The sequence below is a fragment of the Labeo rohita genome, chromosome 10 (genome assembly GCF_022985175.1).
Source record: "Labeo rohita strain BAU-BD-2019 chromosome 10, IGBB_LRoh.1.0, whole genome shotgun sequence".
Classification (NCBI taxonomy): domain Eukaryota; kingdom Metazoa; phylum Chordata; class Actinopteri; order Cypriniformes; family Cyprinidae; genus Labeo; species Labeo rohita.
The window spans coordinates 8,072,872-8,099,823 of record NC_066878.1 but is presented as its reverse complement, the minus strand read 5'-3'; the positions used below and the strand labels follow the sequence as shown (position 1 = coordinate 8,099,823).

Sequence of the window (26,952 nt, the reverse complement as noted above, 5' to 3'; positions counted from 1 at the left end):
GTCACTGCAGTAATTCATCTAGCAGGTCAGATTGCTCTGAGACTTGAAAGATAATATTAGACCTTATAAGTTCTCTCTCTCTCTCTGTGGGTCTCTTGATAATGGAATATAATGCTTTTACTCAGAGTAACCAGAGAATGGAATAAACGTGAAGTCACCTCCCCCTCTCTCATCTGTGCACTGTTCTCAGATCAGTTTCAGCTCTCAGTCCTCAGACTATGATGTAAAGACTAACCCCGCCCAGACACAGATGCATAATGCGTGCAGTATTTGATATGCAGATGACATAATGAGGGAAAAATAAGATGTATATGTTCCTCTGCAGTAGCAGCAGGAAGTCTTGCTCACCGTTTCCTCATTATCAGTTCATATTAATGTCCCGCTGTGTCGCCGACTGACGGGTTGAGAAGAGATTTGTTTTCAAGCTAATTTTCCTTATTAAACTCCCTTCTGTCCGTCGAGACTCAAAACCGTTTTAAACTCTCGTTTAAATGCGGTAAGTGGCCACAGGCCAATAGGAACACAGTTTCCAGTGGCAACACTGAAGGCCACCGGCTGAGCTGCCTGTTTTCTGTCTTACTCGGGCGGCAGCTGTTTAGTGAATTAAAATAATGCACTCGCTGATTTTCTTTTGATAGCGCAGGGGATTATCACACAACCGTATCGCCCCGGAGCAAGCACTCAGATTCACAATTTTACCCAATTTGTTTCTCTTAACGTACAACATGACTTTTTGGAGCCTGTTTGGATTAAATTTGTCTCCTGCTTCGTGACCTGCCTCGCTCTGACTTTCCACCCCTTTGCTCATTTATTTATTAGCATGATGGCATTATGCGTATGTCTCTACCTGTCCTGCTTCAGTAATTGGCAAGGACAGGATCCTTAATGAGCTTCCTTTTGTGTTGTCCACTGAGAGATGCCCTCGGGCCATTAAAAAGTCTTCCTTAATTAGGGGGTCAGCTATTCTAATAAATGTAATTACACTAGATCTTGTCTTTTTTCATCTGTCCATCACAGAACCAAGCTCAGCTCTCCCTTCTGACAGACTTGCAACCCTCAATGGCTGATCTGGGATATGTATGAGCCATTTTCAGTAAACTCACCAGATTGATTCATTGTTTTCTTTACTGCATCGACAGACAGTTGGGAAGTTTAGCAAAGGCTAGAGTGAGTTTCCTTATTTTTGGTGATGCATCAGCACTTTTGCGCTGTTTCGCTGTGGTTGCTGATTAATGCATACACAAAACACAATTTTGCTCTGGAAAAAAGCGGTCAATTCGATGCTAAACTGTGGTGTAATTGTGCTGAAAATGCATAATGCGCAGAACTCGTGACACCGTGGAAATGAGTTTGAATGCTGAGATGATAAAGCTTTGGAAAATCAACCTAGAAATGACTTATAATTGCATCTACTTGAATCATCACTGAACAGCACCTTCAAAGTGGTGGTCAGATTTTTTTTTTTTAATAGTTTTTGTTTTTGTGTTATATTATTGTTTTAATATTTTGAAATATTATTATAGTTTAAAATAACTATTTTCTATTTGATTGTTTTTAACTGTCATTTATTTCTTTGGTGGCAAAGCTGAATTTTCAGCAGCATTACTCCAGTCTTCAGTGTCCCATGATGCTTTTACTATCTAATCATTCTAATATGCTTTTCTTATTAGAATGATTTCTTATTATAAATGTTTTGTTTATGTCTTAATATTTGTGACCATGGACCACAAAACCAGTCATTAGGTTCAATTTTTCAAAATTGAGACTTATAAACCATATGAAAGCTGAGTAAATAAGCTTTCCATTGATGTATGGTTTGTTAGGATAGGACAATATTTGGCCAAGTCACAACTATTTGAAAATCTGGAATCTGGGGTGCAAAAAAATAAATAAATAAAAAAAAATCCTTTGAAGTAGTCCTAATGAAGTTCTTAGCAGTGCATATTACTAATCAAAAAGTTTTGATGTATTTATGGTAGGAAATGTACGAAATATCTATACTTGCATAAAAGAAAAATTGATCATTTTGACTCATACATTTTTTTTTTTTGACAGAATGATATTTCATTTTCATATTTCATGACATAGAGTAATAAATAAGAAATATAATATCTAATAATATTTGCTTCTAAAAACATGTTAGCATTTAAAATAAAACTCCATACAATATGGCCTGGGACAACAATTAAATATATGAAGACTTCAGATGCAAAAACCTAAATTCCATCTAAGATTTTCTGTTTTAAATGTGTTTGTTTGTTTGTGTTTTATCAAACTCTTATGTTTAGGTTCAGTCATTTCACCTAAATGGGAAAGAAAAGGTTATTAGTCAGTTATTGAATGCATTATCATATCCAATGATATTTTCATAGGAGCCTCTTTTAAAAGAAAGATTTCAGAGAGACTTTGAGGTTTTTGTGTTTAAATTTTGTCTTAATATAGTTTAGGGGTCATTATACAAAAATAATTTCTCAATCAGAATCAAGTAGTCCAGTTAGTCATAGACAGTAGTAAGGGAATTTTAGTATTATTTCCTGTCATTCAAGCACGATAGAAGTCAAAAGGGCGTCAATATTTAGATGATTAATTAAACTTGTGTGTGTAAGAAAGGTTTCACTACGTGTTGAAACTTAACCAGCAGGCCACTGCCCTTTCTAATAGGAATCAGCATAGCTGATGTTTCCTCATTAACCTGCTGCTCTGTCTGATTCAGTGTGGATCTTCCATGCCATTGTTACTGACATCCAGATGACTCACTTCTTCTCTTTACTGTCCTGATTAACAGGCTTTGACCCTAATCCAGTATCGCTGTTTTTACTTTTGTGTTTCAATCCAGAACAGTTTTTACTTCCTGAAAGACTCGGGCTACTTGCAAAACCAGACAGTTTCTGGTTTTGGTCCAAAACTTTCTTAGAAAGTCGCAGGATTGCTGACACAGTCAGATTGTCAGAATGAAGAACAGTAGATCCTCTGTTATTAGTGTGACGAGTCTCTTTTCTTGTCTTATTTGAAGGATCAATATGACTGCTCCATGCCTGAAGTGAACATTTTTGTGTTACCAGAGAAAAGAGAACAGGCTTTTAAGAAGCTCTACATTCGCCTTTTTCTCCTTCCAAGTGCGTGTTTGTGTCTGAAAGTGTTTATTGGTCAATTTGTGACGGTCAGTGTTTATGAAACTGTTCTTTAGAGAAGTTGAAGCAGAGCGTGGGTGGCACTTTTCTCCACATGCTCTGCTGTTTACCTCAGCCTCCATTTTGTGGCTGTCGTAGACCACCAGAGCAATGTGTATGACATTTTTACAGTACGTGAACAAGAGTTTACAGTCATAAACACAGATATAGTAAGAACTTACGTTTTTAGTCATTCTGGCAAGTGTTGTTTTTATAGAGTGAATGTTCTTCAGTATGTGGGATTTGTATATTTGTACAACCGAGGGACTATTACGGAAGGTTACTGATGCTTCAGAAGGAAACACGATGCATTAAGTGCCGGAGGTGTAAACTTTTGACCAGAATGAAGATGTGTACATTTTTCTTATTTTGCATAAATATTCATCAGAAGCTACAGAAGATACTTGCATGTTTCCCAGAAGACAAAGCAAGTTAAATTTACCCTGATCTTCACATTTCAAAAGTTTTCACCCCCTTCTGATGCATCAGTGAGTGTTTGAACCTTCTGTAATAGTTGTATTTGAGTCTCTCAGTTGTCCTCAGTGTGAAAAGGTGGATCTCAAAATCATACAGTCATTGTTGGAAAGGATTCAAATACACAAAAATGCTGAAAAACCAAAGAATTTGTGGGAGCTGAAGGATTTTTCAGAAGAACAGCAGGCAGTTTAACTGTTCAGGACAGACAAGGGACTCAGTGATGAAAATCACTGAGCATGAACATCTTTTATGTGAGATATCTTATTCGAGTCAGTACTAAATAAAAAAATAACATGCATTTTGTATGATCCTTCATATTTTGGTAAATAATTAACATTTAGCAGATTCTGCAAGGTGTATGTAAACTTTTGACATCAACTGTATACAGTAAATAGGTGATGCCACATTCAACTCCAGATACCTTGGCTTGTCTGCCATCTTGAAAAGGTCAATGTGTCATCACTAATAGTAAAAATCAACAAGTCAATGAGATGCCACAACATTGCACAGCCTTTGGATGTAAACCACTAAAATATTACCTTCCCAGGTGTTGTTTTCTGCTTTTAATATGTAGTAATGCAGTATTACAGGTTTTTAAATAGCTTTGTCTTGTTGTATTCTGTAAGTTGAGCAAAATCAAGTCTATTACAGACAGGGTTGAGGGTAATGCATTATAAGTAATGCAAATTACATAATCAGAAGTTACATAATTATTACTAAAGTAACGCATTACTTTTAAGATCACAAGAAAGTTACTCAAAACTCAAGTTGCTTTGTTTTCCCATTAATTGACTGACAGCTGACAGTTGCCAAAGCTGACAGTTACCAAAAATGTACCTTTGGGTTTTTTGTTTGTAAGAATAACACTGATTACACATATAAATATTCATACATGCAAGTAACTAGAGTTAAAGAGACTTGCTTTTGAGTGTTCACCTATCAGGTTTGAACTTTTCAATATGGCGGGCGACTTATGTATAGTGACCCCGTAGATAGATGCTAACAAGGCATTAGCTTACACATATGTGCTCAGAAGCTAACAACGTCCAAGCAACTGCATAACAACATAACCACCCAGAAATTCTTAGAAATGACATACTAACAAACAGCTGCTCAGATCACCCTAAAAACTGCATAGCAAGATGCTAACCGCTACTCAGAATACTGTAATAGCTGCATAGCAGTATACTTACAACCACTCAGAACACCAACCACATGCATACTGTGTAGTAACATGCTAACATTCACTCAGAACTCTTTAGCAGCCACATAGCAGCACACTAACAAATATTTAGAACATCCAAGCAACCGCTTAGCAATGTGCTAGCAGCCACATTTTCTTCAGTATTATCTAGTACTTCAGTGTTTTCACAGTCTAGTGACTGAAGGATTTGATGTCTGATTCAGTGTTCATAGCCCAAAGCTATTGGTTGTATTTTGAGAAAGATTTCCTTAAGCCTAATCCCAGTATGCATTTGTGTGTGCTTCCAGGACAATAGTGCCATGGAAAATGTTCCGGCAGTGCCTTCACGACGTGCACCCCATCAGCTCCGGGTTAGAGGCCATGGCTCTGAAATCCACCATCGACCTCACTTGCAACGACTACATCTCCGTCTTTGAGTTTGACATCTTTACTCGTCTTTTCCAGGTAACCCCTAAAGCCCTCACCTCCCACAACCCCATCCATTTCTCTTGATTTCTCACCACGCATTCGATCTGCTTATATCAAGCTAACATTTAAATGTCAACTTCTTTCTAAACGCAGCTAATCGTAATAACGAAAGCGATACCGAAGGATCCCCCTTGTTTTTCTCTCACTCCAGCGTGGGTCGATCCACTCATTCTGAGGAGAAACCTTGTACATAGATGTCTCAGAGATAACCGCATGTTTAAATTGAAAACATCAAATACGTCTCAATGTTTTGTAGTCATCACGTCTGTTGGAAAATAGCGCTAACACTGGGGATCACCTCTGAGAATGAGTCTCGTGTGGGAGGTTTGTTTTACGCAGAGGAATCCCTTAGTTAGAAAAACACACCTCATCCTTAACCACAACACACGCGCTTGCAAACCTGTGCTTGCACAAGCCTTGTTACGTATCGGCTCCGAAACACCTACTTTTTTGTGTCTACCTACTCAAGTCTTTGGTACTAGAAAAGACTAAAATTCCCAGAAATGTGCTGGAAGGACCCACATTGTTTCATTAGCGTGGATTTGGGTATGCATGTGAGTCAATCGGTGAGCAATATGAAGTGTTTTAATCTCACGCCATGGTTATAATAGTCATGTGATCTTCCTCGGGTGAATCACCACTCACGACCCCCGCTACCTTACGGCCAAAGCCAACAAAACTACACCCTGCTCTTTTGAACATCCAAAACTCTCTCTTTATAGCTCTGCTGCAGATTTTTGGGAATTGCCAAGGTCTGGATTGGTAATGCTTTTATGGGAAAGAGGAAACAGCACAAACTTTTTTGTTTTTTTCCAAAGTATCAAAAATCCCAGCTGCTTTTTATTTAATTCTGACATGTCAAGATGCACTTATTTATGTACAAAGAGACAAAAAGTATTGAACCTACAGTTTAAGTCACTAAATCTCTAAATGTCATTGTATTAGGTCAAGGCTTTTCATATTTCAAGCTCAGGGGCCGTTAAAAGATACTAGGAAGTTTGTAAAAAATGAAAAAATATTTAAAAAAAACTTCCGGCTGTCCGGATGTTAACTTAATCCAATCCAATATATTTATGAGCATAATAAATAAATATTTTAAATATTATGAAATGAATTAAAATACTTTTTCTTATTTATCTAACATTAAGAAATATTTTGGGAAATTTACTTAATAAAAAAGAAATACTTATGATAATTTAGTTTTAGTGCAGGGACACTATAAAAGCTAATTATGTAATTAGTTTAGTTTAATTTTGTTTACGAAAATATCTTTAATTTATCACATTTTTGTCACACTTTATAAACAGGTCTTTATACATAGCTATTTTTATATTTTAGGCAGCGAGTCATCATTTGGGAGTCCTTTGAATAAAACAAATCTGGCATTATATAATACAATTCAAAACAAACAGCATCTGCAAGCAAATTATGTTTAATCTTTTCTTAGAACTACAGCAACTTCTCTTTTCTTTTGATTTTTAATGGATGAAACCACTTCCCCAATACCATTGTGCATTAACTATAACCTTGTTCAATGAACTAGAAACAACCAGAACGCATCCAAATGCTTGTCTTCTTTTTAAACAGCAAATTTATTAGTTTTAAATTTAAAACACACTTTCTTTTGTTAAATATTCAGATTGAAGTGTGTTTGTGGTTTTTGTCACAATTAATTGCATGTGGTTTGACTTTTTTATTATTTATTTTAGTTTTATGCAACCTTCATATGTTTTTAACTCTGATGTAGGTGTCCAAATACTTTTGTTAATTTAAAACACATTTTTTGAATGCTTAGTTTGAAATGTGTTTGTGCTGTTTCTTTAAAATAAATAGTGCAAAGACATTTCGTATTTGTAATTTAAACTACATACAGTTGAGGTCAAAAGTTTACATACACCTTGCAGAATCAGCAAAATGTTAATTATTTGACCAAAATAAAAGAGATCATACAAAATGCATGTTCATTTTTATTTAGTACTGACCTGAATGAGATAAAAGACGTTCACATAAAAGACGTTTACGTATAGTCCACAAGAGAAAATAGTAGTTAGAACAGTTAAACTGTCTGCTGTTCTTTCAGCATTTTTGTATGTTTGAACCCTTTCCAACAATGACTGTATGAATTTGAGATCTATCTTTTCACAATGAGGACAACTGAGGGACTCATATGCAACTATTACATAAGGTTCAAACACTCACTGATGCTCCAGAAGGAAACACGTTTCAGTGAGAGCCAAGGCGAAAACTTTTTGAATTTAAAGGTCAGGGTACACTTAACTTATTTTATCTTCTGGAAAACATGTAAGTATCTTCTGTAGCTTCTGAAGAGCAGTACTAAATGGAAAAAAATACAATATTTAGGCAAAATAAGAAAAATGTACACTTTCTTTTCAAAAGTTTTCACCCCCGGCTCTTAATGCATCGTTTTTTTTCCTTCTGAAGCATCAGTGAGCATTTGAACCTTCTGTAATAGTTGAATATCAGTTCAACTGAGTCCCTCAGTTGTCCTCAGTGTGAAAAGATGGATCTCGAAATCATACAGTCATTATTGGAAAGGGTTCAAATACACAAAAATGCTGAAAAACCAAAGAATTTGTGGGAGCTGAAGGATTTTTTTTTTTTTGAAGAATAGCGGGCAGTGTAACTGTTCCAACTATTGTTTTCTCTTGTGGACTATATGTAAAGATCTTTTATGTGAAATATCTTATTCAGATCAGTAATAAATAAAAAATAACATGCATTTTGTATGATCCCTCTTTTTTTGGTAAAAGAAGTAACATTTTGCAGATTCTTGCAGATGTAAACTTTTGACCTCAACTCTATATTTGCTGTGTTTAGTGTGAAAAGTCATGCTTTTTTATCTGTGACTTAACTGTTTATTTTTGTGAGACTGTTGTGTACCTAGTTTAGTTGGTGTGTTACAGTCTTGTTTATTTGAAAGGTCAATAAGGTCAATGGTAAAAATGCAAAGCTGGCACGTTCTGTTCCAACTTCTGTTTTCTGAGCTCTGTGCAGTGTACTAATTACTGATTTCCTAAACCCACTACCTTTCTCTCTCGAATTTTTTTTCTCTTCCTTGTAGCCGTGGGGCTCAATCCTGAGGAACTGGAACTTCTTGGCAGTCACGCACCCAGGCTACATGGCCTTTCTGACGTACGATGAAGTGAAGGCACGTCTGCAGAAGTACATCAACAAACCTGGCAGGTACAGACTCGTCTGTGTGTAACTGGATGGCGGCTGTAATAGACGTACCATCTGCTGCATGGTGTGCGGGGCCAGCCAGCTGTTTTTCTCTCTAGTCTGGCAGACGACCCCACTTGCATGGGAAAGTGGGCGAGGCGGAGATGTTAGCTTATTACAGGAGGCTCTTTGTCTGCTCTCGCAGACTCTTGTGTGTCATTTAACAGGCGCTGATCTAGCATCTAGGATCAGTGTAACCTGTAAATGAACCCCTGACCTTTGCGTTGTGCCACACCAGTGCACTAAGTGTGCCGGACGGTGCCACAGGGAGACAGGGCTAGGTAAATCCATTCTGTTTGGATTAGCTGATTAGAGAAACAGCATCGCATCTGCGCCGAAACAACTCCGAGGTCCACAGCCAGACGGCAGGCGCGATTGCACACTGGTTAGAGTCATTTAACGCAACAGCAAGATAATAGCGAGGCCATAAAATAAGAAACTTTATGGGAAAGGATTCCTACTGTTTGATTTTCACCAGGAAGATGGGCCGTTTTAAAGGGCTGATGTGGGTTGGAGAGATGTGGCTAAACAAACAGAAGGAAGTCGAGGACGGTGGGTGGTCGAGCAGAACTGTATGCAAATACCAATCTACTGAAGAGGAGCAGCAGCTGTGTGTGTGCGGTTCGAGAAGGTCATGGCGGCACCCAAGGGGACTGTGTGTGTTTCACGCTGAGCGTCTACCCGTAACAGTCACCTGGCAAAATCAAGCTTTTGACACGCTGGATGTCGTATTCATGCCTGTTTATATCAGGGCAGTGTCACACGAGACACGAGGCAGGGCTCATTAGTGCGGAAACACACACTCGCTGCCTCAGTGGTCACAGCCGCTCGGAGCTTTTTATGATCTGTTTGTGTGCGATGACTTTGAGGGTGTTGGTGACTTGGCTTGTTTTCCATGATAGTCATTTCCCAGTTCCTTCTCTCTAGACATCCATATTGCGCTCTCGGCCTACCAGGACAGAATACCCAGCCATGGGAAGCTGAATTACCCCCAGGAAACAAAAACTGATGGCTGGAAGTCTGTTTTTGAAGAATAGCCTTGTTGCATGTAAATGAGGACTGAGGCTTGTAAAGCTCCAGAATGACGAAAAATGTCTTGTGATCATATTGGTCTTTTTAAATCATATGATAGAATTGTGTGATGAGCATACAGAAATTGAAGTCATTATTCACTGATGACCTTGATTTTTGTTCTTTTTTTGACTCATTTATGAGAGAAGTTGCAATTTCTGACTCTTGAGCAAATTCTTGAACTTGATCCAGTTCGTAAAATCAGTCTGAATGGTTTGTTTATGAATAAAACTGATTCAGTTCATGAGTTTGATGTCTGATACATGAACAAATCATATTTCTGACTGTATATTTTTTATAATTTTATAATTGCTTTATATGTTCATGTCCGATTCATCAAATCATTTTTAGACTCTATTCTTGTCTATGAATTGCTTGATCCAGTTCATAAAACCAGTCTGAATGATTTGTTCATGAATCAAACTGATTCATTTCATGAGTTTAATGTATGATACGTGAACAAATTTTATTTTTGACTTGTATATTTTTAATAATTTTATAATCGCTTTATAATGATTTGTTCATGTCTGATTCATTAACAAATTATTTTTGACCCTTTTCAATGAATTGCTTGATCCAGTTCACAAAACCTGTCTGAATTATTTGTTCATGAATCAAACTGATTCGGTTCATGAGTTTAATGTCTGATACGTGAACAAATTCTATTTTTGACTTATATATTTTTAATAAATTGCTTTATAGTTGCTTTATGATGATTTGTTCATGTCTGATTCATTAACAAACCATTTTTTGACGCAAATCTTTTCGATTAATTGTTTGACCTAATTCACAAAACTCAACTGAATGATTTGTTCATGAATCATATTGTTTCAGTTCATGAATGTAATGAATAATACGAAATTTTGAAACAAAAGTTCAATATACGATTCCTGAAAAAAAAATCATTCTTTTTTGCTCAGTTTTTTTAAATGAATTGCCTAATCCAGGTCACCAGACTGTTCTAAATGATTGGTTAATGAATCGAAACGATTCTTTTTATGACTTCGGGTCACTGGAGTCAATGATCTGATAATGCCAATAGTTAACAGCTCACTGGAGGAGAAAATTTCATTGAAAATGACTTGTTTAGCTATTTCTCACACAAAGCTATCATATGACTTCAGAAGACCTATAATGTAAGTCATATGGATCACTTTTAATTATATTTAAATGGTATTTTTTTTACTTCAAAGCTTTAGTCCCCATTCCCCATAATAGCATGGACATTTTTGTCAAAATTGAATTATGACTAAAACAAGTCTCTTAGACTATGACCTGTCCTGTGACAGAGGGGTTCAGTTCATCTGTGGTCAAATTTCAATGTAAAAAAATGATATTAAATCAGTTAAACAAAAATTTAAAGCCATTCCAGTATTGGTGTAGATATTGCATTTGCCTGTCCTTTAAATAAAATGTGTTAAATAATAAATTATGCTAATAGTACATTTTGAAAGCATAAAAGGAAAGGTACTGTAGCAGCTGTCATATTAAACAAAAGAGACAGGAGAGAGTGACTGACTGAGATGAAGGTATAGAGTGTTAACAAGAGTTAGTATTGAGGCTATATGATTTTTTTTTCCCCTGTGCATGAAAAGAGCCATGTCCAGCGTGAAAGCAGCACAGTGGAGCATTATGGGATTAATCACATTTAACACAGAGAGCTCCATTCATCCCTAGCAGCTGCATTAGAAATAACTCTAATGTAATCAAGAAATCCTGCAACAATCCCTTACATCAGGCCATGGCCTTTTCCCGTGATGAATCGTTGTGTGGTCTGATGACTCAAAATAGTGGCTCAAACATGACAAAATGTCACTTTAGTTGCATTTACCTCATCGAATTTAGTTATTTTGGCCTTGCTAGCTTTTTTCTGATCCATCTCATTTGCACATTCAAAACGTTTGTGACATCACATGAGGATTTAGCGTTTATCATTACGAATCACATTCTCAAAACACTTGTATAAACTTTTCCACCTCCTGCTGAGAAATGTCAACCTGTTCTCCTTCCAGTCCTCCGTCAGCATTAGTTTTTTCCCTTTTTCCGGCTTGAGCGCCAGCTTGTGCTACTCTGGTATTGTAGGATATTGAATGGAAAGGTACCAGCTAGTCTCCTAATCCTGGCTGAATTTGTTGTTCAACAGTTGCATAACCAAGAGCCGTCTTTGAATAACTCCGAAAATGTCCTTTTGTTTCCTTTTCCTCTCACATTTCTTAGTAAAGGGGCATGCAGAAGTCAATGTCATCCATATGGTTCTGTTTTTGTCTCCGTTGTTTGGTTATTTAATAATTGCTGTTATGATATCAAAACTTATGGACTATTGTTTTCAGTTTTTATCCACATAAATGTTTTCTTTAACATAATCGACCCAAGCCTGCTGCTTTCATGCATAAGACAAGCACACAAGTGTTATATTTACATAACCTCATTCGTGCTTCGCTGTTTTTAGTATTGTTATGTGTCAGCTGTTTTGCTATGCGTTATGGTTTTTTACAGTTGGTTTCTCTCACTCTCTTTCTGTCCCCAGCTACATCTTCAGGCTGAGCTGTACGCGGTTAGGACAGTGGGCCATTGGCTACGTCACGAGTGACGGCAACATCCTGCAGACTATCCCACATAACAAGCCGCTGTTCCAGGCCCTCATTGACGGATGCAGAGAAGGCTTGTGAGTACCTCAGACAGATTAAACAAATAAATCCTAGCCTTTGGCTCAGTAGTTGTTCATGTTGAGCCATGGTGCTCATGTGGGCGATTTGAGTTCTAGTCCCAGCTCTCTCTCATGCAAATGCTCTCATTCTGTTTTAGTCAAATGTAAGTTCAGATCTTACTTTTTTAGCGTATTTGATCTGTCTCTGATTTTGTGTCTAGACAAGGGGGCTGAAATGCGTAGGTTATGATGTCATTAGTATTAATTGATGCTGAATTTGCTGATGTTCCACACTGAGTCAATTAAGTTTTACATTTGAGCAGATGTTTTTATGTGACCTTTTAATATTTTACCCAACTTTATTTGCACACAGAGTATAAAATAATATATTGTCACAAAATGTTACTATAATCTCGTCCAGCTCTTTATACAAAGTTGGATATATAAGTATGTCCATCTTTATCCACATACATACTGTATACTTGCATAGGCCGATATATACTGTATAGCAAATCTCAACTGCTTGATTGTTTGCATCATTGCAAATTGTTAATTATATTATCAGCTAGCTCTGATCTGCTTGATGCAACTATAATGCTTGAACCTTTTAAGATATTATAAACAATAACATGGCTTTATGTAAAGCTGCTTTGAAAGAATTTGTATTGTGAAAAGTGCTATACAAATAAATTTTGACTTAATTATAATTAATCATTAATCTACAGTTGAAGTCAAAAGTTTACATACACCAAAATAAGAGGGATCATACAGTATGCCGGTTGTTTTTTATTTAGTACTGACCTGAATAAGATATTTCACATAAAAGACATTTACATATAGTCCACAAGAGCAATGAAAAATTACCCCATTTATAAGTTTACATACTCTTGATTCTTAACTGTTCTGGACAAACAAGGGACTCATGAACAACTATCACTTAAAAAAAAAAAAAAAAAGAAAAAAAACAGCTGTGGATCATTCAGGGAACAACACAGTATTAAGAATCAAGTGTATGTTCATTTTCTCTTGTGGACTGTATGTAAACATCTTGTATGTGAAATGTCTAATTCAAGCCAGTACGAAATAAAAAATAACATGCATTTTGTATGATCCCTCTTATTTTGACAAAATAATTAAAGGAGAAGTTCACTTCCAAAACAAAAATTTACAGATAATTTACTCACCCCCTTGTCATCTAAGATGTTCATGTCTTTCTTCAGTTGTAAAGAAACTATACTTTTTGAGGAAACAAATTCAGGATTTCTCTCCATATAGTAGACTTCTATGGTGCCCCTGAGTTTTAACTTCCAAAATGAAGTTTAAATGCAGCTTCAAAAGGCTCTAAGCGATTCCAGCCAAGGTCTTATCTAGCGAAACGATAAGTTATTTAAAAAAAAAAAAAAGAATTACAGTTTATGTACTTTTAACCTCAAATGCTTGTCTTGTGTAGCTCTGCATTCTCCTCCAACTTCAAAATCGTCCTATATTGCTGTTTTACCTTTTTTTGTAAAGGGCGTTTGATCTTCTTTACATGTTCACTTTGTAAACACTGGGTCGGTACTTCTGCAGTGATGTGGGACGATTTTGAAGTTGGACGAGAAATTGAGATGGGAGTTTTTCGACATACCCTAAATGTCATGAACTGGAATACACAGAGTTCACACAGAGCTAGACAAGACGAGCATTTGAGGTAAAAAAGTAGAAAGAAAGAAAATAACTGATCATTTTGCAAGATAAGACCCTTCTTCCTTGGCTAGGATTGCTTAGAGCCTTTTGAAGCTGCATTTGAAGTTCAAACTTGCAGGCACCATAGAAATCCACTATATTTTTTCCTCAAAAAACATCATTTCATTACGACTGAAGAAAGAAGGACATGAACATCTTGGATGATAAGGGGGTTAGTAGATTATTTGTAAATTTTTGTTCTGGAAGTGAACTTCTTTAACATTTAACATGCAGATTCTCTGAGGTGTATGTAAACTTTTGACTTCAGCTGTATGTCTGAAGTCGAGATACTGCAAAAAGTTTCCAGTTTTTGCAACTTAACACCGCTTTTTTCTCTTTTACATGAATTTTATTCAGGAATTGAATTCAGAATGGTAACAGCTGTGTAGTAAGCCATAAAAGTGCTGTTTGTAGGTTTAGCACCACTTTACTTTTTTAATTTTATTAAGTGGAGCATTGATTAGCTTCTTTCTACATAAATATAAGTAATCATTTCCTGCATCTCAGCCAGCAGTGGTGCATATTTTAATATTAACTGTCTAAGTTTGATTGAGTGGGCCAAAGATGGGGATCTGGCGCCCCTGCGTTCGTGCAGTTCTTCTGTGAAGCACCCTGTCTACTCAATATGTTCTGATAAATTGGCAGTCTCACTTATAAACAAACACACACTCTCTCTGTCCCCCCCTTCTTTCTCTGTGTTGGCAGGTGGCTTACTGGCATGTCTGTTTAGGGCAACATTTACGGGTTTAGCTGCATGTAGCTGTCACTGTTGCTGTGTCAGCTGTCTCTGAACCACATTATTGGTTTTGTGGCTATCTCTGCCCGGGCCAGCGCCACATGCCAATCTCGCACCATCTGAGCTCTATCATGGTCGCAAGTTCTGTTAAGATAATGAATCTGATACGCTTGCACAACGCTAGTTTCTTCACACAAAAAAGCACTGTAATAGTTAATGGGCGTGTGTCTGACAACAAGCGTGCAGAAGAAACTTATTTCTACAGAAATTAAACACCTGTAATTTAATTTGTTTGCATTCTGTAGTTTTTATTTAGATCTTTTGATTATGCTTTCAGTCGTCAATAGCTACTGTCAGCTCTGTTTAACACATTTTCCATGTTTAAAACCATTCTGCTGAGTGCCGAGTTTCAGCCTAGAAAATGCAGAAAAAACCCTGCAGATTTTGTCTGGACGTCTCACTCTCTCTCTCATCTGATTGCCCCAGTCGAGAGGTTTGATCCCTGCTGAAAGTGCAGTGGTTCAGACATTGGCTGTGATTGGATGAGCTGGGGAGGTGGCCCAGTTTCTCAGCACTGCTAATGGAGATGCCACAGAGCCAGTTGCACATGAGGACAAGTCTCTTAACCTCGTTCTGTTTCTGCTGTCTTTCTCTCCATCTGTAGTTATCTGTTTCCAGACGGGCGTAGTTATAACCCAGATCTTACAGGCCTGTGTGAACCCACCCCACACGACCACATTAAGGTCACACAGGTTAGTAACCGATGCATATTTGGGTAGGCTGTATTTCAGAATTTTGTATGCTGTCTTTTTCAGCATATTTCTTTCTCTTTTTTCCGTCTTTTCAGGAGCAGTATGAGTTGTACTGTGAAATGGGCTCCACATTTCAGCTGTGCAAGATCTGTGCTGAAAACGATAAAGATGTAAAGATAGAGCCATGTGGTCACCTTATGTGCACTTCCTGTTTGACATCATGGCAGGTATGTATAGTTGTTTTTATACTTCAATAGTGTATTTAATTTGTCCATTATAAGACTTTATTTATATATATATATATATATATATATATATATACATATATACATATGAAGAGTTCAGATGCAAAATCAGCTAAAAGCCATCTCAGCTTAATGCGGATAATGATACGGAGTGAATGCTCCTGACACATTGTATACGTCCATCAAATACTTTTACTTCAGACTCGATAAATTCCAGCCTCAACCTATACAAAGTAAATTTTTGTTCGTTATCAGTCAGTAACATCTGTAAATATTGTAGCAACCTCAGTTTATATGGTTACATTTATTCTGACCCAGTTTTTTTTTTTTTTTAAACATTGGTCTCCCATAGTAGCAAGCATGATAAGCACAGTTAAAACCACACATAATGGTACCTCAAAACCATGGTAAAAATATAACTACATGGTTTTAGAGGTAGCCTATTTGTATGAAAAACGGTAGTCTAAAACCATTCAGTATAAATGCACACATGCTATGGCTTAATCACAAATACATGCATACTATAATTATATACCATTACTACTGTAATAAAATTCAGTTTGAATATCCCACATTGTTGCCACAATACCATGGTACAGTGAGTGCTACTACAATAAATCCATGGTAAATGATGGCGATGTGTAGATTGAAAAGCCTTCTGACTGTCTCGTTGCACACAGCTTTGATGGAGCCATTCACATATCGCGTCTTTTGTGCGCTAAAGTTCGTTATTTTAAATGTAGGCACGCACCAGCTGCGCTCATAACGGAAGTGACGCGGTGTGATGGGCTAGGTTTTTCCGTGCCGCATCAAGATAATAAATGCATGTTCTCTAGTGAGCTTGCGCAGCGCGGCAGTTTGAAGTTTGTGGTGCAGTTCAGGTGAGTCGCACTGTTTCATTCCGCTTTTGGCACATAAAAAATTGTCAAACATTTATCGAACTCTTCATATCGTTTTATTGAGGAAAATAACATCGCGATAATTATCGTTATCTAATTTTCGCCCAGCCCTATCTGTAAGATTTTTAATGTTCTTAATGTTTTTAAAGAAGTCTCTTATGCTCATCAAGGCTGCATTTAATTGATCAAAAATACTGAAAAAACAGTAATATCGTAAAATATAATAGTTTTTCTATTTTAATGTAATTTAAAGAAACATTTATTTCTGTGATGCAGAGCTGATTTTTTAGCATCATTACTCCAGTCAGAGTCACATGGTCCTTGAAAAATCATTATAATATGCTGATTTATTATCAGTGTTGGAAAGAGTTGTGATACTGACCCCAAAGTTTTGAACAGTAGTGTATACTGTTACAAAAGATTTCTATTTTAAATAAATGCTTTTTTTTTTTTTTTTTTTTTTTTTTTTTTTTTTTACTTTTTATTCATAAAAAAGAATCCTAAAAAAATAACAGTTTCCCCAAAATATAAAGCTTCATAACTGTTTTCAACATTGATAATAAATCAGCATATTAGAATGATTTCTATGATTCTCATTCTCTCATTCATGCTCTTCAATGGCACTGTTATCACTTGTCAATTCAGTACACTAACTGTTTTGGAAAAGATAAGTTGTTTGGCGTGGTAGAAATGATAGTTATAGTGACAGTTATAATCTTTAAAAAAATGAAATTGTACTTGCTTTTATGATGAATTTTCATATTCGAAATCTGATGTAAAACAAAATTGGGTCTGGGACAAAGTTCCTTAAGCTTTACTCTAATGCTGTTTTTAAAATTAGCATTATTCATGTAGTCACACTCTACTGGATTGCTAATGCCAAAACAGCTTAACGTTACACACGTGTAGTGCAGTTTTTTGCACATCTGCGCTCATGCATGAAATAAACATGTCTTATTTGCATCTTCTCTGATGAAACTCTTTGCATCATATGTAAACGCTTCAGTGATGCCCAGTGCTCAGCTAATGGATCTAGTTAGAAGCGCTTTAATGGCGTGCTATGACCTGAATACTGAGCGTCATCAGGGCTCAGAAGGGAACGAACAGCAGGTAATCTGTCTCTCCGTCGCCCTTGCGTTTGTCCTGATCACGGATGCAAGCGGCACCACAGCGGGCAGGTGAAGGAAAGGCAAATTGGGCGGGAAATATGTCCGGCCTGGTTGCATTTATCTTCTGGGTGTATGTTTCTGTGTGTTAGTGTATGTTTGTGATTGAGGATGTTTACGTGGATGATGTTAGACATGTGGGGTGAAGTGTGTATGTGTTTACAGTTTAAGTACCGGCCGAATTGCCAGAATGTTCAGATCTAGGGTGTTGTCTGAGCATCAGAGCTTTTTTTAGGATAAACAAATATTTCAGGGCCACAGTAGGGTCATTTAAACTCGGACGCCTCAGCCAAATGCATGCTGCTTTTTCTCATTATAAAGGAAGCTTCATTCACTCAAGCAGATCTAAGCATTTAAACCTTGTTGTGCATGTGAGTGAAGCAGTGAAGCAGGATCGAATCCGGCCAGCAACAGTAATATCCCTTCATTCTTTCTTATATCACTCAACAATTTGAGAAAGAAGCAGTATTGTTGTAGTTTTCCGTGATTTTTTTGTTCTATTGGTCGCAGTAGTTTTCCCTCTGCTGCACATGGATCTGCTACCCACTGGATTTCTGAGAGACTGGAGATCAGATTTGTGCTTATTGACCATAAACTTATGTTCTTTTACTGCGTGAAAGTTGAAGTGAAACGCTCAAGGTAATTGAATTCACAAGAGCACTTCATGGGAACAACACTATGGGCCCTAAAATTATTTTGACACTTACAATTGTATGAATGTGACTGCCTTAAATGAGAAAATGTCCAAATAAAGTGCCATTTAGTGTAATGGAAATATAGCACAAACACATTTAAAGTGAAACATTTCAGAAAAAAAAAATTGAACAATTTTTCTGAAAATCTATATGTGACCCTGGTCCACAAAACCAGTCATAAATTTGAGATTTATGAATAAATAAGCTTTCCACTGATGTATGGTTTGTTAGGATAGGACAATATTTGGCTGAGATGCAACTATTTGGAAATCTAGAATCTGAGGGTGCAAAAAAAAATCCAAATATTGAACAAATTGCCTTTAAAGTTGTCTAAAAGAAGTTCATAGCAATGCATATAACTAATTAAGTTTTAATATATTTACGCTAGGAAATTTACAAAATATTTTAGTGGAACATGATCTTTACTTAATATCTTAATGATTTTATGGCATAGAAGAAAAAACAGATCATTTTGACCCATACAATGTATTGTTGGCTATTGCTACAAATATACCCGTGCTACTTAAGACTGGTTTTGTGGTCCAGCTCAAATTTAAAGGGATAGTCCACCCAGAAATGAAAATTACCCCATGAGTTACATTCAGACGAATACAATCAGAGTTATATTAAAAAATATCCTGGTCATATACACCTAGGATGGCTTGAGGGTGAGTACACCATGGGTTAATTTTAATTTTTGGGTGAACTATCCCTTTAAGAAAAGTATTTGCAGACTTCTTTTGCTGGTGGAACGTAATGTGCTACTTCAGGCTTCAGATGCAAGTGTTCACTTGTGTTTGTGTCTCATTTAAATGAGAGACGTGAAAAAGGGTGTCATCTCTGTTTCGTTGCGGAATTGTCACTGAACACTAAATTTAAAATAGCACCTAAAAGGCTTCAGCTGCGGTCCATCTTAAATTCATTCTTTGACAACAAAAGACATAATGTGCTGTGTGGCTTTTTCGAACCTCCGCTGATGTTGCTCACCCTCTCAGTTTCTATAACAGCCAAAGTTGCTTCCTTTTCAAACTGTCACCTGCCTATAAAAGGGACCTAAGCGTTAAATAAACCATTGAGCCAGCTGAGGGCCGAGAGAAGTGTGATCTCACCTCTTAGCTAGCAGGAGCATTAATATTCATTGCTATTTTTCTGGTAAGTTTACAAACACACACAGCAGTGAAGTCTAGATGGTGACTGTCCCTTAGAAATCTCACACTCCTTTCGTTTTTAATGGCCTTGTTTTATGCCGAGTCAGTTTGGGTGTGTTTCTTTTTCTCCTTTTAAGGGCTTTAATTAGGATTAGGTTTCAAACGGCGCTTTGATGTCTTTTCAGCGACCCCTCAACCAGATGGCAGCCATGATCATCTTTTGTTCTTGTAAATATCGACACACTTTGATTCTCTTTGAGTTTAATGGAGGAAATGAAAGATGATTGTTTTTCATTTTGCCATGTGTAAGCTGTCTCCAAGCCGTACGGAGCCGCGCGTCACGGCGAACCCGTCTGTCTGCGTGTGTGTCTGTCTTACTCTGCTGTTTCCTGAATCCCAAAAAGAGAAATCGGTACCCGGCTTGAGGGGGTAGCATGTGCGTTCCAGCTGTTTGTAATCAAGCATGGCTCTTCAGATCCTGCAAGTAAAGAGCTTCCTCATGGCCGAGGCATATTTCCACAACAGTCTGTCAGTGTTTACAGCGCTATACAAATAAGCAGCCCAGAACCGTTGGGGTCGAGTTTACCGGAGGTACTACGCTGTGTGCATGTGCTCGTGTCTGTTCTGGTTGAGAGGCGGTGTTTTGGACTTCTACAAGGGTTTGTGTGTGTGATTGTGTCTGTTACGAGTGTTTTGAAGTTCACTCAGTGTGTCCTTGACTCTTTTCCGCAGGATTCTGATGGTCAGGGTTGCCCGTTCTGTCGCTGTGAGATCAAAGGCACCGAACCCATCATTGTTGATCCGTTTGACCCACGCAACGAAGGGGCCAAGTGCTTCCTACTGGACCACTTCAGCTCCCCCATGCTGGATCTGGACGATGACGATGACAGAGAGGAATCGCTGGTTATAGACCATATCAAGAAGGTAAAATATCCATGAAGTTTCTAATATCATATCAAAATTGATCATATTTACTAACTGTTAATTAAGATTGATGTTTTTTTTTTTAAGTTTTAAAAATAAAAATTAAATCTTTTAATTATTTTGATTAAAATACAGTAAAATAGTAATATTGTAAAATACTATTACAGTTTAAATCAATATATAAAATTAAAAATGTTATTCCTATGATGGTAGTGCTGAATTTTCAGCACCTTTACTCCAGTCTTTAATGTCACATGATTAAAAGTGTTATTTCTTTCTGACCCCAAATGCTTGGATGCTAGTATATATGTACTGAATGTTAATTTATATTAATTATGTAATATTAATATTAATTACACTGCCAGTCAAAAGTTTTTGAACAGTAAGATTTTTAATGTTTTTTAAAGAAGTCTCTTCTGCTCACCAAGTCTGCATTTATTTCCTTCAAAGTGCAGCAAAAAATACTTTTACTATTTAAAATAACTGTTTTCTATTTGAAAATATTTGAAAATGTCTTATTCATTCTAAATTATTCATTCTAATATTCTTATTTTCTGCTCAGAAAACATTTATAACATTATTATTATGTTATAAACAGCTGAGTAGATTTTTTTTCCATATTTTTTTGATGAATAGAAAGTTCAGAAGAACAGCTTTTATCTGAAATAGACATCTTTTGTAAGATTATACATGTCTTAATCATCACTTTTGATCAATTTAAAACATTCTTGCTAAATGAAAGTATTATAACATTAGTGTATAATGTTACAGAAGCATTTTATTTTAGATAAATTCTGATCTTTGGATCTTTCTATTCATCAAATAATCCTGAAAATAAATGAACAGCAAATCAGCATATTAGAATGATTTCTGAAGGATTATGTGACACTGAAGACTGAAGTAATGATGCAGAAAATTTAGCTTTGATCACAGGAATAAATTACATTTTAAAATAGATTCAAATAGAAAGCAGTTCTCTTAAATAGTAAAAATTTTTGGATCAAATAAATACAGGCTTGGTGAGCAGAAGAGACTTCTTTAAAAAACATTAAAAATCTGGTAGTGTAAGTACGGTGAAGATTATGGACTTACCTTGAACAATTCATCAGGGCATGTTATGAAAAAGATTTACACAAAGCTTGTCTATGTAACATTTTATATACATTTAATAACTTGTTCACCTTTTTTTTGATATCACCAAGCCCTTTTATTTTTCAGTCCTTTCTATCCATTCTGGTATGTAACACCCACTTTTTAAGACTCAGTCAAATACTAATGGTTAAAATGAACTCCAGGCCTACTTTTTTGTTTTGTTGCACTCTGGAATGTTGCTTTGTAAACAAAACTGGTTGCAGATGGATTTTGTGTTAACTTTATCATAGGTCTGTAGGTTTGTTATCATACGTTGACAAGTATGCAAAAGTTTGTTTCTGCCCAAACCTGTTCACTAGACAAGATTTCATTCATCACTGTTGTCATTCCACGACCAATCTCATTCTTCACTGGACTTCAAAGAGGCCTATATTCTGCTTTTATATAGGTGCAAGAGCCTACCGCTCTCCACCAGCATAAATGTCAGTCTCTTTTATTAGAAAAAGAAACCTGTCGGAACCTGCCTCACGAGGACACAACCTCCGCATCTCCTCTGAGTAGATTCATTAAATGGTAGAGCTCAGAGAGCAATAGAGGGCACCTTCTGGCAGGAATGCTTTTTAAATAGAAATTCGAGATATTATTTTTTTTTCCCTCTCCCCATAATGCCCTTGCGAAAGAACCTGTAGAGAATATTGGCCTCCTAGTGGGTGAGAACTACTGTAGTTTGTACTATGAGTAGTGGACAAAGTGCACATTATTCACCTTTTATTTTCCTGTATCGTTTCTTAGAAAATTTAATTAGCAGCTCTTTCCCTGTCTATAAATAATTTTTCTACACCACGGACAAAAGCTGGCCAGCTGCAAATGTTCATGGATATTCTAATGAGGCTATTAGTTGATTAGGAAGTTGAATACCCTAACCAGCCCAAAGCAATTCATGGAGGTAATAGGCCATTAGGATAACTTTGTACGCAATAATGATGATGGGTAATAATGAGTCTGTCATTGTTCTTCTCGTTGTCTTGTTTGTTAGAAATATTTTATCTTAATCAAGACCGAGACCTATGCAAAAATGAGTGTTTCTGCAAAAACTTGAGTGCTGCTTGACTGTATGAAACATGTTTAGATGATTATAAAGTTGTTAGTTTTGTTTTTTTCTGCACAAAAAGTATTCTCATAGCTTTGTAAAATTAAGGTTGAAGCACTAATGTCACATGGACTATTTTAACAATGTCCTGACTACACTGTAAAAAATAAAAAAAACACAATTTGTTCAGTCAGCTAAAAATAATTTGTTACTCTGCTGCCTTAAAATTAAGTTCAGTGAACTAAAATAAGCGTAGTCAACTTGAAATGTTAAGTTGTACTAAGTAACAACTTGGATATTTGTGTTTGCTAAACTTTACAGATGGGTAAGTAACCCAGCGGCCTTAAAATTTGAAGTTGATTCAACTCAAATATCTAAGTTGTCACTTAGTATAATTTAACATTTCAAGTTGAATAAACTTTTTTTGAGTTGACTGAACTTAATTTTAAGGCAGCCAGGTTACAAATTATTTTAATTTGACTCAACAAATTGTTTTTTACAGTGTACCTTTCTGGGCCTTAAACATGGTAGATGCATTGCTGTCTAGGCAGGGTCAGAAAGCTCTCGGATTTCATCAAAAATATCTTAATTTGTGTTCAGAAGATGAACAAAGGTTTTACGGGTTTGGAACGACATGAGAGAGAGTAGTTAATGACAGAATTTTCATTTTTGGGAAAATTCTCACTTTAAGATGTCTTAAAATGATTTAAATTGCAACAAAACAAACTTTAAAATAAGCTAAGTCAGACGCAGTTATTTTTATTTTATTTTATCCTCTCAAAAACGTCCTCCTTGAAGACGAGGATTCCCATCGTTTTGGTAAATAAATATATGTGAGAATATATGAGCTTTTTTGTGAAAATAAACATTTTTAATAAGAGATTAAAAAGTCATGGACATTTCTGTAATTAATATAAATTTGTCTAGTTATGACAAGCTCCTAAAAACTGGAAAGCAGCATATTTTATTTTATTTTTGGGTCATTTTATTGCTTAGGAAAGTAAAAGCAAAATGCATTATGATGTATGCAACAAATTTTAAACTTACAGACATGAACCAACCCTATAAATGAACAATAATAATAATACTTGTCTTGGCAAATGCTACTAAATATTAGGGATGCACGATATTGGATTTTTGCAGATATCCGATATGCTAGTATTTCCTTTTGTTTGGAATCAACACCAAGTCCCTCCTGTGCACAGTTTTTAAAAAAATGTTGGTTAGTTTTTAGCAAGAACTTATTTGTTAGAATTCAATAAACAAGAATGAAGTTCTTTTATAATGACAGTGCACTGCAGTTTTGAAAATAACTATAAATAAACTATATATCAATCGCTGTTTTTTTTTTTTTTTTCCCAGAAAAATGCAGTGGCAACCTTAACATTTTATTTTAAGATTTAACATTTGTAGATGGTCTATTAATAATAATATTATAAAATTCTTTAATTTACAAGTGTCATGTTTGTGTTTTTTTTTTTTTTTTTTTTTTTTTTTATCATATAAGTTTTAGCTTCTGACCTTCAAATCAAAACGTACATATGATTTTATGACATCAGTTACTGCTTTATTTATGTTTTTTGTGTATTTTATTTTAATTTTGTTAGAAGTAGGCCAACAGCGCCCCCGACAGAATTAAAACTCCTTACCGAATGGGTATTAGGACCCAGAGGGGGCTGCTGCTGCTGCTGCTGCTACTGCGTGTGCTATTACTGTTTACTCTATCACACACCAGTCGCGTCATTTGTATGTGCATTCTCCAATTAAATGTAGAGATCTAAATCAGTGAATCTAATAATCATTCAGTCAAAACTTTGCCTCAAGAATGAGCCACACTGCTGGCATGATCTAATCGCTAGCACACCCTGAGCACACTCTTATCGGCAAAACATATAGGCATAATTTTTCATATCGGCCCGATGCCGATATTTACATTTAAAGCCATTATCGGCCGATTTTGACATTGGTCTGATATTATCGTGCACCCCTACTAAATATTGCATAAATCATCATCAGTGTTTCTCTCTTTCTTTGCTTAGTCCATGGAGATCCAGAACTCGCCGATAATGTCTCCGAACTCATCCCCTGTGTGTGAACGCCGGAAAACCGCTGCAGATCACATGGGTCCACACTTGAACATTCCGCCCGTACCTCCCCGCCTTGATCTCATCCGTTCTCCCGCTCCTAGTCCCACAGGCTCACCCAAGGTATCTTTTGTTTTAGATCGCGATGCATGTTTAGAATTTCTCCATTTAATTTCCATATGTTCCTAATGTCTCTTTTTTCTTTGGCAGTCATCTCCAGGCATGTCCAGAAAACAGGACAAGCCCCTTCCTGCCCCTCCACCTCCACAGAGAGACCCCCCTCCCCCACCTCCACCAGAACGCCCACCTCATATCCCTCAAGAAGGCCGGGCTGCCTGGCTCATCACCCCTTCGTCTGGCCTTCCCAGGGACCCTAGAACACCCCTGGAGGCTTGGAGTCCTAAAGACAGCAATGCTTTATCAGACTGCAGGACGTCTGCTGCAGACCGCTCCCCCAAACTCGCCCACGCCGCCCCTGCGCACATCAACGGGAGACCCCTCAGCTGCTCCGGCGCAGACTTGGGGTTAAACCGAACCAGCCACAGACTGAACGCGCAGTCCGAGTGTAGTAAGGTTAGGAACGCACACACATTCCTTCAGTATCATGCGGATCACGTTCACACGCTCGTTTTGGGGAGCGACACTTTATATTAGGGCTGGAATGTCCTTCTTTGATAAGCCAAGTCAAGAACATGAGATAAGAGCAGAAAAATGACCGGACATTGTGCTTTGAAATCACCTAGAACCTTCTGTACTCATTCACAAGCACTTACATGGCTATTTTAAGCCATAAATATTCACTTTTTGCTCATGGCTGTTACTAAGCAACAGTGACGATATTCGCAGTAAAGCCAGGCTGTGAAATTCGGCTGTGTTGTGCTTCTGGCCCTGGCATTCAAAAAAGAGGTATTTAAAAAGCATTCAGCGCCTTCCATGATTACAGCAGTTGCCCTCCCACCCCACCATGTGTTTTTGCATATATCTGGGTTACTGCACCAAAATGCAAACTACACACACACATCTTCGTGGCGCACTGAGAGTTTATAAATTATGCTTTAAATAAGCTTGTTCTGCAAGAGGGGATTGGAGAGAGTTAATAATTGGTTGCAAAACTAGCGGGTCTCTCATTAAAGCCCTCTTGGAAACTAAAGAACGTCTCTGAGATGTTCTGGGTTGTTTGAAGCACATGTGGATCTTTTTGATCTTTTTGTTCTACGAAGGTTTGCAACATGCAATTATATATAACCACCAATTGACTGTAAAATTCCCTCTCTCTCTCTCACTCTCTGTTCCGAGTTGGCATGTCAGTGTATGGATTAATTTAGTGTCACAGTGTGGGCACAGAGAGTTTGGCCCCTGTTCTCCCATCACAAGCCCACACAGCTCTGTTCAGCCCACCGCCTGCAGGCCACAGCTAGTGTGCAGCATCACACGCTGCTCTTGATCTCTGAAACAAACTGACTCAGACATCAGAGACTTTTAGAGCTCCACGATGGTGGTCTAGAAGATCCTTCTCCTTTCTCTATTTCTTTAATCTATCTATCTATCTATTAGGATATATCAGTATATAGAATATTTATGTTCTATACAATATTAATTTGTTTCAGATATAAAATTAATGATCCATTCATCCTTCTGTCCTATCTGTCCATCCTTGAATCTATAAAGTCATCTGTCAGCAGTCATCATATAAACAGAATATTCATTCATCCATCAATCTTTTGTTCTGTTTTTCCATCGATCTGTCCATACATTTTTCTATCTGTAATTCATCCATCCAATCCCTCCATCCATCCATCCATCCATCATCCATCTATAATTATTTGTTCATCGTTCCGCCTATCTGTCTGTTCATCCATCCATCTCGCCATTAATCCTTCTATCTCTATCCATCATTCTATTTTTCATCAGTTTCTCCATCCATCCATCATATATCTTTTGTTCTGTTTTTCCATCGATCTGTCCATCCATTTTTCTATCTATAATCCATCCGTCCATCCATCCATCTATCCATCCATCCATCAGTCCATTCGTTCATCTTTCCGTCCATATGTCTGTTCATTCATTCTTCTATCTTGCCATTAATCGTTCTATCTTTATCCATCATTCTATTTTTCTA

General features: G+C 36.8%; 1 protein-coding gene across 2 annotated transcripts in view; it reads left to right on the top strand.

Moving 5' to 3' along the window:
• The window catches only part of cblb (Cbl proto-oncogene B, E3 ubiquitin protein ligase), an 81,930-nt gene that overhangs the window by 45,050 nt on the left and 9,928 nt on the right, over positions 1-26,952 (top strand). For both annotated transcript variants that reach the window (XM_051120374.1, XM_051120376.1), the window contains exons 5-12: positions 5,139-5,295; positions 8,402-8,523; positions 12,158-12,295; positions 15,403-15,490; positions 15,586-15,717; positions 20,376-20,567; positions 24,789-24,956; positions 25,044-25,406. In XM_051120374.1, the coding sequence (XP_050976331.1) occupies positions 5,139-5,295; positions 8,402-8,523; positions 12,158-12,295; positions 15,403-15,490; positions 15,586-15,717; positions 20,376-20,567; positions 24,789-24,956; positions 25,044-25,406 (1,360 nt within the window). The remainder of the gene's footprint in view (positions 1-5,138; positions 5,296-8,401; positions 8,524-12,157; positions 12,296-15,402; positions 15,491-15,585; positions 15,718-20,375; positions 20,568-24,788; positions 24,957-25,043; positions 25,407-26,952) is intronic.